General features: G+C 39.8%; 1 protein-coding gene across 6 annotated transcripts in view; it reads right to left on the bottom strand.

Annotated features, from left to right (window-relative positions):
- The window catches only part of kcnj14 (potassium inwardly rectifying channel subfamily J member 14), a 32,843-nt gene that overhangs the window by 3,290 nt on the left and 10,135 nt on the right, over window positions 1-19,418 (bottom strand). Inside the window, exons 1-5 of one of the 6 annotated variants that reach the window (XM_046400658.1) lie at window positions 11,852-12,138; window positions 9,710-9,810; window positions 3,749-5,171; window positions 1,490-3,320; window positions 70-387 (exon numbers count right to left, since the gene is read on the bottom strand). In XM_046400658.1, the coding sequence (XP_046256614.1) occupies window positions 70-387; window positions 1,490-2,548 (1,377 nt within the window). In that variant the 5' untranslated portion in view covers window positions 2,549-3,320; window positions 3,749-5,171; window positions 9,710-9,810; window positions 11,852-12,138. Of the gene's footprint in view, window positions 1-69; window positions 388-1,489; window positions 3,321-3,748; window positions 5,172-9,709; window positions 9,811-11,851; window positions 12,139-19,418 lie in introns of those variants that run through there. The other 5 variants (XM_046400660.1, XM_046400657.1, XM_046400654.1 and 2 more) reach the window with 5 other exon arrangements.

Here is a 19,418-nt window from a genome sequence, read left to right as displayed (position 1 = left end):
CCACTACAGACACCGTGGAAAGGGAAGGATCCATACACTTCCTGTATATCTCTGTTATTCCTTTCTGACCTGGTAGCAGTCTTTCCTCTCGAAGAGCACTGGTTCAAATCGTTGTCCCCAGTGGATTTCAGAGGCCAGATAGGAGCTACGGCACTGTGTGGTCATGGCTGTGGCCTCCACCATTCCCTCGAGTATAACCACCACCTCCAACTCAGAGTCGTTCTCCAGGGTCTTTCGGTCAATCTCAAAGAAGGGTGATTCGTCATTGATCTCATGGACAATTGTCACTGGCGAGACCAAGAAGATGCGGTCGGTGCCAGTGTCAAAACCAACATTGATGTCGGTATTGTCCAGTGGGAGGAACTCCCCCTCCTCCGTCACCCTTGACTGAAGTTGGGAATAGAGAGTATAATAAAGTCACTGTTTGGTACATAAAACTTTCCACATTAGTTGTCATGATGTTGCAAAATTGATTTCACATGTAGTAAAATATTAGATGGAGAAACGATTTCCAATATGAAACAAACAACAGTCAAACATCAGCGAGACAACATCAAGTAAAACAAAATTAAACTGTAATTCTGGAGATAAAATACAACACCATGGTATGAAAACAAAGGAATTCGTCTGTTATTTTACCATTTTTTAAGGTCATCTGAAAAAAATGTTGGAAATTACATTTCTTACCCTGACTCAAAAGCTTAGTATTTGGTTATTATATTCAGCTGAATCTGACAGTGAAAATCTTTAGTCATACCACCCATAAGCTTATCACTCACCCAACCCACACTATGGAACAATATCCAGTGCCAGTATTTAGAATTGTATTTGTTTGATCATTGCAAACTTAATCCCATCTGCCCTGTCTGAACTTTGATATGGTTATGCTGTTAAGAGAGATCAAGCTGGCTATGCTGTATCCTTCGTGTTCCACAGATTCTCATGCTCCGGCTATCTTTGGCATTATACACACATGTACCCTCACAGCACTGATGTTGACAAAACATTCAAACAAGGAAACATGTAAAACTACCCACAATAAAGCCAGACAGTAAGGTAAACATAAGCATATCCTGTATATAATACAATACCCTAACCTACATACAGTACACATGGGAGAAAATGAGATGATAAAGGACAATGGTTCTCAGTTAAAGAATTGTGGGCAAGTTAATCCATGGTAAATCTTCCTAAACCCTGAGGGAAAATAAAACAAGCTCTCATTAACGAGTCCACGGAATACAGGCCAGATGGTCTCAGTGCTCTCTCATTCTCTCTACTGCAACCTTTTTTCTTCTGCCACAATCTCACAGCAGTAAGGACTATTTTTTGGCTCACTGTTTTAGTGTTACTTGTCTGATTTTCTATTTTCAATTTATCTCTTTGACCCTTTTCTCAAAAAGGGAAAGGCTTGTCTCTTTTATCTTTGTCATACTCTCTGACTTCTTTCTTGTTTCTTCATGGTCATTATCCATCCCTTTCTACTTACCTTCAGTAGTTGGGCTCGAACATGTGCCTCTACCAGGTGGCTCTTGCGTAGGTTTCCGACCCGCCACATCATACAGAGTTTCCCATCCCTCAGCGCCACTACAGCTGTGTCGGAGAACACCAATGTCTCATTGCGCTTCTTGGGCTTGGCAATCTTTGCCATGACAGCCCCGATGATGAAGGCGTCAATAATGCAGCCCACAATGCACTGCAAAACGACCGCCACCACCGCCAGGGGACATTCTTCGGTCACGCTTCTGAATCCGTAACCGATGGATGTCTGCGTCTCCAAGGAGAATAGAAAGGCTGCCATGAAGCTGTTCACCTGGAGGAAGCACGGCTCCTCAACCACTGCCTCTCTATCAGACTCTCCCCCAGACCCGGCCTCTCCTGATCCTGCAGGGGAGCCTGAATTGGGGGTGAGCCGAATGGAGAGGTCCCCATGCGCAGAGGCAATGAGCCAGAAGGCAAATCCAAAGAGCAGCCAGGAGAGAAGGAAGGAGAGGGTGAAGATGACAAGCATCCAGCGCCAGCGTATGTCCACACAGGTAGTGAAGAGGTCGCTGAGGTACCGCTGGCCCCTCTCGCTCATGTTGACGAAGGTGACGTTGCAGCGTCCGTCCTTGCCCACAAAGCGTTGTCGGGGCCGGCGGCTAGAGCGCCTCGTGCGCCTGCGGCTGGTAGTGGAGGGGGAAGAGAGTGAATCCTGGTCCGAGGATGACCGGCCTTTACTTCTTCCTCCTACACTACTGCTTTTTACACTCCTTAGCCCTGAGCACATTCCTCCTGCTCTCACCCCGCCTTCTCCTGCATCTCCTCCAACTGACTCTCCAATGGCACTCTGCCTCCGTGCATTGTTGGTGTTGCTCTGGAGAGGTAGAGTTTTGCCATTCAGAGCATGGGTCGGGGAGGGGCTTGTTGGGGTCCCTGACCCTGTTGGACTCCCTCCTGCCCTAGCTGTATCTGCAGCACTCTGTGCCAGCCTCATGACCTCTTCCTCCTCCACTGGCCCATCCACCACAGCACTGAAGCGACGTTTCACACGTGCTGCTCCCATCATGCGCTATAAAGTCTCCTCTTTCTTATGGAAGCTCACAGTTTCTCAGTATTCCTCAGTGTGCCTTGATTTGATTGTTAATGTGGTATTAAGCACCTTGATACAGAAAGTTAAGCATGCGGAGCTAACAACACAGTCAGCCTTTAAGTCCTTTTTCATGAAGAGATAACTTCAAGTGGCCAACCAGATGATAATTCCCTCCATCGCCATTGATAAGTCACTTGTTTACTTCCATTATGGTGTAATGCTGTTTCCCAGTACAGTCTATATTTTCAATGACAGATCATTCAGCAGCAAAATGGGATTTCTTGAAGTAAGTCCACAGGTGTGATCTTTAACAACCAATATCTTTAAAATAATCATACAACTCGCTGAAGAAGGTGAAGTGAAGCAAGCTAGAAAGAAGAATATCAGCAACCCAAAGAGTCTACTTATGTGTTTACAAGAATTCCTTTGGCAAGGAGTTGGGGGGCATATTGACCTCAACAGACATCACAATGGCATGCAGGATGGGTTCTGTTCAGTTCAAAACAATAAAAGGGAAGCCTCAAGCAGGTAATTTCTAGAAGGTATAAACTGATAATGCCATGGACTAGGAAACATGTAAGGGATATACTGCTCATTACAGGGGGAAAGCTGCATACAAGACAGACAAATTCTAATCAACTTCAAATGGGACGATATGGTAAATTAATTTCCAACATGCAATCAAGAAAGAAAAAAAACATGCGAATTCTTACGATAAAAGTTCCTCCCAGTTTCACAACTTCTTGGTCTGGGCATGAGAAAACAAAGAATGCAGTACTTTCAGTACATCAGATGTCTACTGTCATTATTCACCATTCATAATTCAGTCCCAGCATACTCTGGATAATGCCCTGATTATAGTACACACAATTAGACTAGATTCACACAATGTATCTGTTTCAGCAGACCATTAACTAGTCTCTTCACAAGGCAAAGAAATGTCCGAACAAGAGGGTCCCAACTGAAAGAAACATATTTTGTTTGCCATTTTCTGTTCAATCATGTTACTGCTTTAACTATTTCACATTGTCTTTCAAAGGGCCTGAATATCTGTTGGATGGCCATTGTCAATGTGGTGAAGACTGGTCATGGGTGCTGACTGTTGGGTGGATAATATTGACCTGAACTGCACGGCTGTTAGCAATCAGCTGGCACAGTCTCTCAAAGCAGACATACCTCATTACAGCTCAGCATTACAGCTGAGAGATCACCTACGCCTGACAAAAGATAAGAAGAAGGGAAGAAAACAACAGAGATTACTTTGATCTATTTCCAACATTACACGTGTTTTCAGCTCTAAGTGGAAGATTTATATGGAGGGAAAAGGTAAGCACACAGGTCACCTAAGTTTCCTGCATTTTTCTGGAGATCCAGCGCCAAAGTTGATAGATCAGGTGTGTGCCAAAGAAGGAGCAGACTGAGATACTGATAGTGTAACTGAGTTTGTTGATGGTAGTCTCTAACTCAGCATCTGTTTGCACCAGATCACAGAAGGCTACCTGACCATCAGAAACAGTTTCCACAAAACAAAACAAAACAAACAAGCAAAAAAAAAAAAAAACAGATGCAATGTGTAAATAACAACTTGCAGGAGAAAGTTTGAAGTGTATCAGAAATAATCTAAAATTCAATTAGCAAATAAACGCAAATAAATACACAGAAATAATTCTTAAGAACCGACAAAAGTTTAAATAAAGCAAACAAGAAATGTGCAAACACATCAGGCAAAGAAAAGGTAAGCTTATAGTGTATTTACCTTGCCCAACCATTTCCAGGAAACTCAACTACCAAATCCTGACAAGTATACATGAGTATCCACATTCAGTCTCTTTGAAATAGTGGATTGAATCAAAACCTCAACGCAACTCTACACTGTGGCAAAAGCAAAGAGAACACAAAAACAAGAGACAACAGCTACTGCTCTAAAAGTACAAATATAGAAGAGGCCACTTGATTCACCCAGTAATAGCAGGGTAGACAAGAGTCTACAACAAATGGAAATGGGGAAAGAGATCCCTCCTGAAGTGTGAGGTGACATAAGGGTTCATCTTCACTTGTGTGTTGACTTCTCTTTAAGAGACATCCTCAGTAAAAGCATTGAGCTTTGGCGAAAAGAATCGCAGCAGTAGACAATCACAGACTGTCTTTTTCAGTTCTCTTTACTGAGATGTTGGTTGTCTGTTTTGTATCCCTTAGGCCATTCTTGTTCAATACGCTGCCAGTCTTGAAAACAAATGAGAACAAACAAGAAAAATGAGAAAATTAAAGTTAATGCAGAAATTATACCGCTATGGTGAAGCAGATGTTTGTAGTTATCTGGTTGACTCTTGGCTCAAAATAGGCATTTCATTCTTAAAACTGATGCATACACTTACATTTCATATCATATAAAATCTTAGGTATGCTGAAACCTACCGTTTGTAGAGTAGCTTTCGAGTTTCAGTCATGCAGCCCTTGGATCTTTACTGTATTATTTTTTCAATCAAATATAGTGGAGGCTCCCCTACAACAGTCACATGACAGCCTTAACATGAAGAACCAAACTGTGTCACTACAAAGAGGAAAACTTCACCCAGATGGTCTTGGGAAATGATGAAGCCTGTGGACAGAATTAGAGAGAAAGTCATTTTCCTTTTGAAATTTCTTAAAACCATACTGGATTTAAAATCAGTATCTGAATATGCAGTATTGTATTTCTAAATATCTCAGAGTGAGTATGAGAATGGGCAACATAATATAGTGCATTGATGGACATAGAAATTCAAAGGGAGGATTGGCACATTGTAATATTATGAAGAAGAGTTTGATGACTAAAAAGCTCTGAACAACGGGATCCTCATTTTCTGCCAGAAAACCAAGTGGTACAGGGTGGGTAATCTTCAATAAGTAAGCAATAGTGGATTAAAGCCAATAGACTGGAAGAATTGAAGGGGATTTTCTTGGACAAAGGTTGACACTAGGACTGTAGCTCAGATGAAGGACTGGGATAAACCAGGACTCTGGGTTGGATGGGGGTGAAGAGGTAGTATGTCTTGCCGTGGGGATGGAGATATGCTTTGGATTACAGCTGCGCTCGTGACTCTGGTAAGCTCACCGATGATTTTGCTAATCCTTTGAGGACTTACATAAGAGCCACTACTGTTATAGAAAGTGGCAAAAATATATATAAACACAGAGGTGGGATATGTTATGTGATAAACAGGATTTGAGATGCTATGGGAAAAAGTGTGTATGTCAGTGAATGTAAAAACGGTCACACGTTCTGTGCACTTGTTATTATAGTGTTCACCTTGAGTGAGTTGGTCTAGGAGTTAACTGATCAGTGCTTTCACTAAAATCTAAGACATCACACATGGATAAATAAATAGTGTAGTGCATCTTTTCAGCCAGTGTAATTAAAATAGACTCTGCTGCATAATTGCTCCCATGTGCATGAAATGACTATGTAACTTTGTCTTATTCTGACACTACTATACCATAAAGGCCAAAAGTAGTCAAGGATTTAATACACTCAACCAAAGTGCAAGAATAGTCTACTACTAATAAGGCTTTTCTTCAACTGCTAAATGTGGTAAAATTAGTGGAACATTATCAAGGCATACAGGGCTTTAGGCTTGTGATGCTCAATGCTGAGTTAATGAACAAACGCATGTGGAGGTAGTCCTGACCTTGAGGCCTCTACTGTACTTCCTGCCAACACCACCAAATGAACAAACGCTCAGGTTTGCTATCTCTGTGATTGGGTTGAAGTGTTGCTGGACGACTAATGACAGTGGCTCAAGGGGGTGATGAGGGAAGTGTGTGCGTGTATGTGAGCAATGTTAAGCTGCATGTGTGTTTGTGTTGTCTAACCTTATCGAGGTGAGGTGGCAAATGTCTCAAATGACTTGTTAAAAAGAACATTCATGGGGTGTCTGGGGAAACTGTGCATGTAAAGTTGTTCCTTTACACTGTCAGGACCCCCAGAGCAGCAGCTGAGCTACAGTCCCACCTTTTATGATAACTCCACTGAGTTGGTGCAGTTTATGCTGTCTAACATTGTGTTGTTGCACATGCATGTTGCACACTTACAAGCTTAAAATAACCCACCTAGTTTACTTTCCCCACGATTTTCTTTAAAATAACACAAAGCCTTGCAGCACACATGTGAGTATAAACAATATTTATGTGCAGTGACTACAACACCTTTAAAAGGTTGTTTTTAAAAGCTTGAAGAAAACTTACTCAAAGCCTACACATGGTTGGCAAAAGTTTATTGCTGTCATCTTTTAGGAGCCACTTGGCTCTTTTGGGCGTATTATACCTTCAAAATACCATCCATTTTCTAAACCAGTTATCTGTCAGGGTTGCAGGGGGCGCTGGAGCCTATCCCGGCTGACAACAAGCGAGAGGTGGGATACACCCTGGACTGGTCGCCAGTCAATTGCAGGGCTGACACACAAAGACAGACAACCACACATGCACACAATCACACCTAGGGGCAATGTGGAGTAGTCAATTAACCTAATATGCATGTTTTTTGGGATTGTGGGAGGAAGCCGGAGTACCCGGAGAAAACCCACCCAGTCACAGGGAGAACATGCAAACTCCACACAGAAGGGCCGAGTCAAACCCCTAACCCTCTTGCTGTGAGGCAACGGTGCTAACCACTGCACCAATGACTTCAACATAAAATATCTTGTCAAATAGCTACTTCTTGCATTAATGTTCAGTCTGCTAGAAGCAGATGATATTTCCATAGCTAATGCTCATAAAGCACTGTCTTGGTAAAAACATGGTTTGTTAAATAAGCACTTATGCATGAGTGAAACTGACCACAGTGAGCTGCAGGGGCGTGCACAGATACATTATTGAGACCAGTCTAAATGTATCACAACTCTCACTAGTAGAAGAATTTTGACTATTACATTAACCAACAAAAATGTACTGCAAAACATCTACCTTGACGATCACGTTCATAGTTCTCCTGCAAGACCACATTAATCCACATTATCTTTATCTTTTTTTATTATTAATATTTCAGGCCTTTCGTCATGTATTCTCTCGCTCTATAGCACCTCCCTGTCCCCTTTCTATCCAGATTATCTGACCATATTAAGGTGTTATGTGGTCAGATTAGATTTGCAGGGAATGTGATTTCAGTGTCATTGAAAAAGGCACTGAATAAACCATGATCTTCATTTTGTCTGCATCGTTCCTGTGCCACGTCACCATTGTTCTTATGTTCTAAAACAGTTTGAGCAAACAATGAGCAAAATGATTAAAAGATAATGTTCTCCATGTATCACTAGATTTGAATGGTTGGTTTCATGGCGGTTTCAGCAACGCTGTTCACATGATGTACAAAACAAAACCCTCAAAAGGGGACCTCTACATATAGAGACATCAATACTTGGTATTGATCAGTGGAGGTTAGAAACCAGGTCATAGAACATGTCTCTCTCAGTGTCACATCCCTCTGTTTTGGATCTGTGCTCTACATATCTTCGTTAAACTTCACTTCATACGAGGGAGCTTTTTAAAAATGTTTGACGCACACATGGGGGCTTCTGCCACAACTGTAATACTGTCTGAAAATGAGGCAAATGCACGGTGACATTACAATACTGCAGTGAGCTTTTGCTTTTAGTCCATCTGATCAATACAGTTCGAGTGAAGCGTTGATCTGGATGCATCATTCATATGTTGCTGCACCGGAGCACCAAACAGTAATGCATGTTGCATCATAAAGAGAAAAATCTAACTGAGTATTAGGTCATATTAGACTTGCATGTTTTTATATTTTAAAAGTTTAGTGTTGAAAGGACCATAACAGCATCTACACATTTTCCCTCTTTGACTATGACCTGCATAGATTTTGACAGTTGAATAGTTTCACCACATTCAGACCAAGTCCAAGTGTGTCAGTAATCAACTTTTTCTTTTAATAACTTTCACAAAAGTATGGATAAACTGAGAGTCAAGAAACAGAAGACCATTATCATTGTGTGCACCATGACATGGCAAAGCCCGACTGTGTGTGATGAGGGTTGTTTAGTTAAACAGTGTGAGCTCTGGACTGGACAAACATTTGGAATTCACTGATGAACACAACACGCACGCACACACACACACACACACTCACAAACACTCTCATGAAAATGTCTGATAACAAACACAAGTGTGGAGTCATCTTGGCGCCGAGCCTTATTCCATCTAATTGAAACTTTTCCACTGCTGTCCCTCCTTCAGTGATCGAGGTCATTGTGTGCCGACAACCAAACGTTAATCTGGGGAGTTTAATATGGTGGTGGTTCGAACGCTGCACAACTCTTTTCTAATTAAGAAAATACTTGGAACAACTACGCAATCAAGACTAATTAGACGTAATTACTTTATACATCTTCCTCCTTCCATCATTAACTATTCTTTAAGAAATATTCACATTTAGTTACTCCACTCAGGAAATAAGTGCAATGTCATAGAAAGTCTAGAGCACATCATGACGGCACCATGCTTTTACCAATTTTCTCAAGAACAGCACACCTGATTCATGCTATTTATAGATGTTTACTTTTGAAATGCAGCACAAACAAGGGATGTAAATTACAGGGTACGTTGATGTCTGTGATGTTACCAACACATTCACTGTCCGCGATAACAGCAGTGTCACAACACAAGTGATTACACACACAAAACAACATGCCAGGGCTCTTCAGAATGTCTTGCAGGGCAAGCAATTACTAAGATGTGTGATTGACCAAGATATTCTCTCTGCTAGAGTCATAAATTGTCAAAATAACAAATGGCGAAATCAGACCACTTAAAAAGTCAATCGTGATGCAGAAAATTGCAAAACTGTCTATCATAATACAGTATTATATATATATTAAAAAGAATCTTTATTTGTCATATGGAGTCATGCTAAGCACAACATAGTGAAACTCTGCATTTAACCCATCCCTGAGGAGCAGTGTGGTGCCCCAAGAATTAACTTAACATGCATGTATTGATGGTGGTGGAAACCAGAGCACGTGGAGTAAACCTGCACAAGCACAGGGAGAACATGCAAACGAAAAGCAACCCTTGGGATTTTAACCTAAAAACCTTCTTGCAGTGAGGTAACAGTCTTGGCCACTGAGTCACCGTGGAGCTCACCTCTTCTGAAAATCCTTTCAACTAACTCCATTGTGGATCTATTTGGGGCACTATGAGACACTCAGAGCAGGACCTTCAGCTAGATGACCAGGGCTCATTTCCTGTGTGAGAACCAAATGTCAGCAGTGTTTTCCTAAAAGTATGACCAAATGATCTTTCCCTAAACCTAATCAAGTCATTTTTGTACCTCAACATAAGCATTACAACCCTTTCACAACATTAACCATGTTGAAAGTATTTGACGTCCTGGGATGAGCATATGTTGGATGTTCTTATCTGGTTCTGGAATAAATAAAAAATCCAAGAGACTACTAACAAAATGAAGCCTGATGCACATTGCACCAAGCAGGTTATATGACCAGGATCCATGGTTTTTGACACATAATAGAGGATAAAAGCAAGATATCTTGTATTCTGTCACTCCCATATCCCCTAACTTTAAGTGCAACAGTAAACTGGTCTACCATTGGTCAAATAACTTATTTTTAAATTATGGTTAGCTTAAAATGATTAACATTAATAAAATGGCCTTTTGAGTTGACCGAGTGTCAATTTACAATACAAATCTAGTGTTTTAAAATTGAACAATGAGCACATTTTTAGAAGAGAGAATCATCTGCTATTGTCTTATAATCCTACTTTGGTCCGAACTCTTAAGTCCACGTGCCCGCCTGAAAACCCCCAGCAATGTCTGGCCACTTGATTTAAACTCCCTCACTGTTGACACAGCTGCAGTAAATGTCCAAAACCTACCAACCTGTACTGTCTACTGTACATCTCACGAAGAAGAGAGCATCCTTTCAAAATGAAGCTACAAGTGTACTGAAGACGTATATCAAAGTGGTTTGTCTTTCAGCATTAGGCGACATCACTTTAAAACCGATTTCAAATTACAGCTGTGTTTTCTCTCAGTACACGTCTCACAAAAACAGAAAAGGATTAATGTCTGAATCATCAGAGCACACCCAGCTCTCTGGCCTCCTTATCTGTTAGGTCTCTGTCATTGCCTCACTGCTCACTGTTCTCCCTAAAGTAACATCTTTTTATTTTCCCTATTGTCCAAGTGATGCACAGAACAAATTAAGGTCAGTGGTGGAAAGTAAGTACATTTACCCAAGTACTCTACTTAAGTACAATTTGTACATTACTTGAGTAGTTCTGTTCAGCTATTCTATACTACTACTTCAAAGGCAAATATTGTACTTTTACTCCACTACATTTGTATAGGTACTTTGCAGATTTAGTTTAATAATACAAAACAGAAGCGGCAAGTAAATTATGTTGTAAAAATATAGGTTAGTATCAAAATGTATTATTGACCCCGAGGAGAAATTCACAACCTACCCAGCAGAACTGAACTACATAAATCAACTTAACCAGATTCAACAAGTGATAAACACATTCATTCATCAATTATCAAATCAATCAAAAAGTCAATATTATAATCCAATATTGTGAAATATATTATACTACATAATGAGCAGTTTTACTTTTGGTTCTTTATGCATATTTTGATGTTAATACTTGCATACATTTAATTAAAAATTTAAATGCATGCTTTTTTACTTTTAACAGAATATCTGTGGTATTGCTACTTTCACTTATAAAAACCACAAAATATGAGTATTTCTTCCATCTCTGTTTAAGGTAAAAAATGTGCCAGAAGATAATGCAATAGGCTATGTATAATTTCCAAATACAGGTAAAGTACAGTAAAAAGGCTTTAAAACATCACCCTTTTGGTTAAGGAGAAATAACAACACATCACTGGTGATGATGAACCTGACAGATGCTCCCTGGTTATGTAGCTTAAGAATCACATTCTGTTGTCAAGTCTCAATTACAGCCAACAGCAACTTTACGGGCCACAATTCACAAGTAGCTAAAGGCAGGGATTTCAACTGTGTGTAATAAACACCCAAATGTTTAAAATAACCTCTAATGCTTTTCAGACTAGTTTGTTCATCTGCTTTTAAATAGACATTTAACAGTTTAAGATCACATCCTTCTTGGGCTACAGACAACTTTCATATACTTGCGATAAGGTAATGAAATTTTTTTAATGGCACAACTGGAGTTATGATTATTTCTTGAGCAGTGGAATTGTGGAATAAAAAAAAGTGGAATTTAGTCAACACTTACCCACCGTTGATATTTTCCCCAGTTAATCCCGCGCGTTATGACGACGTCAGCTGACTTTAACTTCCTTCTTTAACCGAAATTTAAGTTTGCCTGATCTGATTTATTTATTTATTTTAAAAGAAACTGATTCCGAACCGTGCGCGAGTTGTCCAGTGCTGGCGGTCCTGCCGACTGTCCGCGAGCCCCCAGGTGCTGAATGCGCGCGCTCACGTGGCGATGCTATCTGTTCCGCAGAGACGACCGCGCGCCTCTCCGGACTGCCTGGAGTGACCTTGTCATACCACACTGTCTCATTAATCAATGTGAAATTACAGTTTAGTTGTGTAATACACATAGATTATCGATCCTTATTGATTACTCGTTTAGTTTATTTTCAGGACAGACTTTTTACAGACACTATCAACAATGTTATTGCTAAGTAATCTATAGAAATATGTAATAGTGGTAATAAATGTATGTTTGTTTAAAGGCCCAACAGTGATTGGGTGTCTCCAGTTTATTATTGATTATAGCAGAAACTCATATCTTACCTTCCCTTTAGCCTTTACATTTCTGAGCTAACAAAAAACTCTTTCTATCTGTGAGTGTTTTTATCTGACAGACAGCAACACCGCAAACTTCTTCTTCTTCTAATACAGTGGTCTGGCAGTACAGTCATATCAGTAAAGCTTATATGAATTTCAATGCAGTCCAAAATTTAACCTGAAGGCAAGACAGAAAGATAGAGAGAAAATGATACCAAAGTGACCAGTGACTATGCACGGATTACTGAGTTACCTTGTGTGTGTGTGTGTGTGTGTGTGTGTGTGTGTGTGTGTGTGTGTGAGAGAGAGAGAGAGAGAGAGTGTATTACTAATACTTAATCTGATTTAATCTCAGTCCAGGCGTCCAAGAAGTGACCTATGATGTCATGTGCTCTGTCATTCTGTGGAAATAAGGATCAGGCTGAAGATGTAATGCAGCAGCCACAACAATCAGCCGCCTCCAGTAACATAAACATGCAAAAATACTGTGCATTCATGAAAAATGGCTTATTGGAATGGTCATCACAAGTCTTTATACTGTGCAAACTCTGTTATTTTAAATTGCATAAGTTGGTGTTAAAACACTAATTGTAATTGACCCATGGAAAACTGTGAGGGAGGAGGGGGACAGAGGCAGAGAGAGAGAGAAACTGACGGGGGAGGGTGTGATGACGTCAGACTTTGTGAATGATCAGAAAAAGATGAGCTTTAGGAAAACTATGAAAATCCACACTTCATCAGTGACTCTATGGTCTCCTCTGTTTAAACATTATATGATTGCAACAGACATGGGACAAATAGTATCTGAAAATACTTTCCTGGTTTGTTTGTGTCAGCTAGGTTGGTTGCTGGATATAAAGAGGTTCAGCAGGTTCAAACATGGTAGTAAAGTTATTTCTCTGAGATGAGAAAAATCACTTGATTATACCTGAATTCTCCTGATGAGAGACAATATTATTAATCATGATAACTGAGGCTGCCCTGTTGGTTTAAGGTGCTGACAATGAAATGTAACATCCCTGAAGCCAGGGACCTTTACTTGCATGTTTTTCTCCACCTTAAATTCAGATAAGCAGTGTTAGTATGGATGTTAAAGCTACTTTATTCCTGGCTTCATGTCATTACAATTTCCACATCATCTGTACTACAAATTCTCCCAAACAAAAAGGCACAACATTCAGTTTAAAAAAAAAAAAAAAAACTTTAAAAAGTGATAAACTTTGACTGGGCGTCCTTTTGTCATGTAAATAACGTTCGACTTGATTTGATTGCGGTAAACTGCTGCAGGCACCGCGGTCTAAAATAAACAAAGAGAACTATGTACATCTGGGACGAAACTTTCCTTTTTACTTGTTTGAGTAGAAATGAAGCATAAAAGCACCAGCAGTGCTCATTTCTAACTGCTCAACAGTGAGTCAACATTTCCACTATTTAGCTTCAACCATGGGCTACTTTCATAAAGTGCTATTTACAAAGAGTCATTTAATGTATAACAGTGATAAAAGTGCAGCAGGTTGACAAAGTGAGGAGGGGGATCAGCCCGTGTGCGTCCTCACTGATGCACTGCGTAATTAGTCCATTGTTATTTTTGGATGAGCATGTGGGGATGCAATGCTGTCTCTGAGCCACCAGTGGGCAGATTGAAACAATTTTTGGCATCCATTAGGGATCTGGCATGTTAAAGATCAACGTCTCTGTTTAGGAGTTGAAAGTCTTCACCCTGAACTGGCGAACAGCTAATCAGACTGGATTGCTGCAGATTGACCAGGGGGTACACACCTGGTTTCTGAGATACTAATTACAAGCCAAGATTTAAAATCAGCAGCTGTGCAGACACTAAAAGAGTAGAACTTCACACCTTAGGGTGTTTATGACTTGAAAGATGCTAGACAGAGAAGAAAAGACAGGAAAAATACGTGCTTACACGTTTGGTTTTATAGAGGTAAAAGGTTGTTTGTGACACTGGAGAATGTCAACACGTGGACTTGAGCATTAAAGAGAGTTTTCTATGAGGTAAAAGTGTCAGTCTGTTTCATGACTTAATTCTTACACCTATTCATGGTAAATCATGGAAAAGACGTAAGTAAACCACCCTGCTTGGTAAGCAAGAGTCCATTTCCCTGCTGGCTGGTTAGGTGCCTGTTGCTACGATGACGTTCCATGTGGGCCTGTGAGAGGCAGATCTGAGACGAAGCAGCAAGCTCAGGCTCAGTGTCCTGTAACAGCTTCCAGATTTTGTCATGGTCACACAAGGTCCAAATCTAATGCTCCGTGATTGCAGGGGTAGGCGCATATTGGTTCAATTTGTGATACTGTCTACCCTCTGCAGACCTCAGAAAAGGAGGCTGAAGTGTATGCAGATGCTCTCATGTCAAGAATACAGCTGTATCAGTTCAAGAGCAAAGGGACGCTAGACCTAAACGAAGATCCACTGTTATTTGCAAGGGCTGCAACTAACAATTACGGTTACTATCAATTAATCTGCTGATTGTTTTCTCAATTTATCAGTTGGTTTTTAATAGTTCCCAGAGCTCGATGTGGCATCTCAAGGTGACCCTTTTTGTCAAAATCAACAGTCCAAAAAGTGGTGGAAAGTAAGTACATTTACTAAAGAATCCTACTGTTCTTAAGTATAATTCAATGTACTCGAATATTTCTCTTTTATAATATTTTATATTTGTTTACATATACTGTACTTTTTACTCTACTCTAGTTATCTAACTGCTTTTACTTTACAAAAATTATATGTAGTTAGTGGTTGTATTTTGGAGTATTGAGTATTTTTCATAGTGTGATATAGTTACTTCGCATCACTAAAAGATGTAAATATTTCATATTATACACCCCACTGAGTTTATTATCGGAAAAACTACAAAACTCATTTACATTTGAGAAGCGGCAAATTGTGATTGATTTTTTAAATATAATTTTTGCTTTAAAGAAGTTGAAAAAAAATGCACAGATTATCAAAACAGCACATTTTTAGCACAATTGCACAGATGGAGGCATGTTATTTTTGTGTTAAATATACTTGTTACGAAGCAATACATGAAAAAGGACAGGAGGAATAACGGCATAATAAGGGTGTTTTGACTAAGGTTGTCAAAAGCACAATTTACAACCAGACTTTCAGCCCAAGGCTGCATACATATTAAGATTTTCACAAGGGCTGTCATGAGATCAGATTTTCATTACATGATTACCTCAGCTAAATTAATTCACTGTAATGATATTATCCCCAATATCTATAGAAAATCATGTGTTTAGTCTCTTCTTTGGCAAATTAATGACACTCAAAATAAAAGCGTATAGATGTGGGGAGAAAGTCTGTAACTATAACCATCTTAGTATCAATATCACTGAATATCACTGTAATGGTCAATTGCATGGGAGTATTTATACTTTTTATACTTGTATTGTGTCAAAGTTTTAAATTCTGGTATCATGACCACCTTAGTACTGGCACAGTACAAATACTTGGCTTGGAGAAATTTGATGCGTTGCTGTAAAGACAGACAGGCAGAAGTGTGTGTGTGTGTATGTGTATGTGTATGTGTGTGTGTGTGTGTGTGTGTGTGTGTGTGTGTGTGTGTGTGTGTGTGTGCGCGGGAGGGGGGAATCAATAACTCATCACAAGTTGTGAATCAGCCTGCAACCATTTGTCACACAGAAGAAAATGTCCGCCCATTTAATCAACACTACAAGACTGAGGACAGTCAACCGGCAGGCAATTTGTCAATTTGCTCAGAAACCGGTAAGCTAATTAATGAAAAGAAGGAAGAAAGCAAGGGCATCCAGGAAAAGGTTAGGGAGCTGATAATGTTGATGTGGTGGGCGTTTGTCATACTGTGACTACCCACTGATTGGACATGGTACAACCCCTTAGTTCGGGTGTGCTGCGTAAATACAAGAAGATATACAAAATAATAAAGACTGTTTTTTCAAGGGAGTGTGAGACTGATCGTGAGCTCCATTTTGTTTTTACATGCTTGACCTCATGTGAACTCCCAGTAGTACAAAGACACCTCTGGGCCCATTTGGCCCCACGATATCCAAACACCTGAGGTATAGAAAGCCCAGAATAAAATACATGGCAGAGAACATTTCTGTGTGACAACCACACATCTAGTATGATGAGTTACATAAGAATACAATGACAGACTCCAGTGTAATCCACTCACTGTCAGAGTCATGTTCTGTAACAGGTGGACACTGATACTGCAGCAGATGAAGCAGCACACGTCCTGGAGGTTTGTCTTTCCATTAATAAAACATTTACTACCTGAAGGAATTTACTGTGGGAAGGTTGCAATAGCATATACAAATGAGATTAAATTGTTAATTCATGACTGGGTCAACAGAAAAACGATCATTTAAATATCCGATTAATCATTTCAGTCATCAAACTGCACATCACAACCTTCACAACTTCAGCTCTTTGTGTTTTGTCGTATTAAACTGAATGTATTTGAGTTTTAGACTGGTGGTCGAACAAAACAAGCAATTCAGAGATTGCACTTATTGGAAATTGTGGATGGACATTTTGCTATTTTTGCCTATAAAAAACAAAATAATTAAAAAAGACTGATTCATAGTCAAAATAATAAAAATTGCCACACGAATAATTACTGGAAACATGATGATATCTTAGCAAACAAATAAACAAATATGAGCTATTCCTTTATATAACCAGAAAACATCCATCAGTTACACAGTCAGGTCTGAAAAATGACTCGCCCGACACCTTAAGTCAGACTTCACTGTTGTCGTGAAGTCTCCACATACCATCTTAAATACAAGCCAAAAAAGAACTGAAAGTAGATTTTCCCAACATAAATGAATGTATTAATAATCTTCAATGCAATATAGCTTCTGGTGTTGGGAATTCATTATATTGGCTGGCCCTTTTGTATGCAGGTCCAATCACTGACCCAGTGCTCATTTCAATGGCCTCATTCATTCAGGGTAACAGACAGCACAGGAAAGTGAATGAGCACATGAATAATTTTTCTATGCTTTTATCTTCAGACCTTCTATATTTGCATACTGAAGAGACTGATACAGACTAATTAATAGAGAAAACACAAATGCGCTGCAGGTCAAAGCACGGGAACAAAGCCCATAGCTCTGGTAAATGTAATTAGAAAGTTACAGTGTGTCTTCTTCACAGACTAAGATTGATGTGTTCTGACAAAGTCAAATAAACAGCACAGTACTCAGACACTTTCACTCTTCTGACCCGCCCCACTCCCCCATTTTTTTCCATGTATGCATGTTAAAGTTAAGCAATGTCTGCTTCTACATGTCAGGTTCATAATCTTTCCTGCTCCTTTTTTTCCACTTCAATGTAAATTTCACATCCAGAGAGCACCTTATTTTTTTTATTTATTTTATTTTTTGGCTGCTCATTCCTCCTTTTCATTCCATTTCCATTTCCATCTATGAAGTTGTTATACCTGTCCATCGCCATGTATGAGGGAGTCTGGACTTCTCATGCCTGCATGCCCCATCCTATTTTGGCATGCCTGTGCCAGGTATTTGTTCAAATTCCTCACACCCCGTGGGGATAGGTATGTCGTCCCCCCCGTCCCCTCCACTCGTCCCTCTCTCGTCTTTACTGCCTGTCTCTGTCTATCTTATGTACGCCAGCACATGTATGAGGCAGCCAACGTGGACTCCCCACCAACAACATGGGGCGCACAGCCTACACATTTTACTGGCTAGTCACAACTAAATCATTTCCAAGTTGTTCAGCCTCTCGAAGCTGACAAACCACAGCTGTGGGTTATACAACGACCAGGCCAAGAACAACTCTGTGGATAACAGGCAACTGTAAGTTGCTTTTGATAACTGCTGAAAGACCCGTTTATTCTGTGATGCTGTCAGAGCTTAAAGTCCGGCCACTTATTAGATCTACCAGTTAAACTTTTATCTGACATGGACAAATGTTGATACAGGCAAGTATAGTAGATAATTAATTTCCTCCAAAATTTAAACACCAAATGATCATATAAATCCCCTGTGGGGGTGTGAGGCGCCTTGTGTTTGAACATGAGCTGATGTGGTATTGACACTGGGTCAGGGTTGAAGTGCATTAGTTACTGCAGTGCGTCACAAAATGAAAGCAAAACAGCAATGATACACTGGCTCAATACATCTGTCTCTCTGTCCACAGATAATCTAGACTCAGTCAGATTCGATCTTTGTGGAAGAATCAATGGCACAGTTTCATGTTTTTACTCGCATTTTTCTAGTATGAAGCAGAACATTACACATTCACGAACAGAGTCGCGTCAAAGACTATTTGACTTTTGACTGGAATAACCCTATGACCTTTCGGATGGAGACCATGTTTCCATTTTTCTAACCACTAATCCAATACATACTTTGGGTATATATTGGATTAGTGGGCCGACACTCTTCGTTTATTAAGTGTTGAAGAAAAACACTCCAGATTCCAAACGGGAACCACAGATCACTTAGACTTTGTATTGCCTCCATATCCACTGATGTACAGATATCAAGGGTCACGTCATCAGTAATTTAACATTTGTTAAATGATCTGCATACGTGGACCACAAATGCATCTATTGGTTTTGCAGCAACAAGCTTTTCTTTATTGCAGAGAGACTAAAAGAGACTTTCATTTAATAAAGTATTTTACAGTTTATCTTCTTCATTCCATTCATTTTTTTTTAACAATGATACTAAGACAGCATGTGCTTCAGAGTACCTCAAAAATATTATTACTGAATAAACACAGGTTTATTAATCCATCACAATAAATTGGTAGCTTTCAAAACTTAATGTAGCGACCATATCTGTGAATTATACAGCACCCAATATTTTGCCAAAATATGATGTTACAATACCATTTATGGTCAGATTTTTGACTTTCTTGGAAAGTCTTTGCAGTGAGTTCACCGTCAGATTTATGTCTGGTTCAAAGGCATTGAAACCATTCGACAGTCATCAAACCATAATGAAACTTAAACTGTAAATCCCCCAAACGTGGTTATAAAATACCTAATATTAGTTTTATC

This window comes from Scatophagus argus, chromosome 9 (genome assembly GCF_020382885.2).
Source record: "Scatophagus argus isolate fScaArg1 chromosome 9, fScaArg1.pri, whole genome shotgun sequence".
Classification (NCBI taxonomy): domain Eukaryota; kingdom Metazoa; phylum Chordata; class Actinopteri; family Scatophagidae; genus Scatophagus; species Scatophagus argus.
This window is presented reverse-complemented; position numbering and strand designations above follow the sequence as displayed.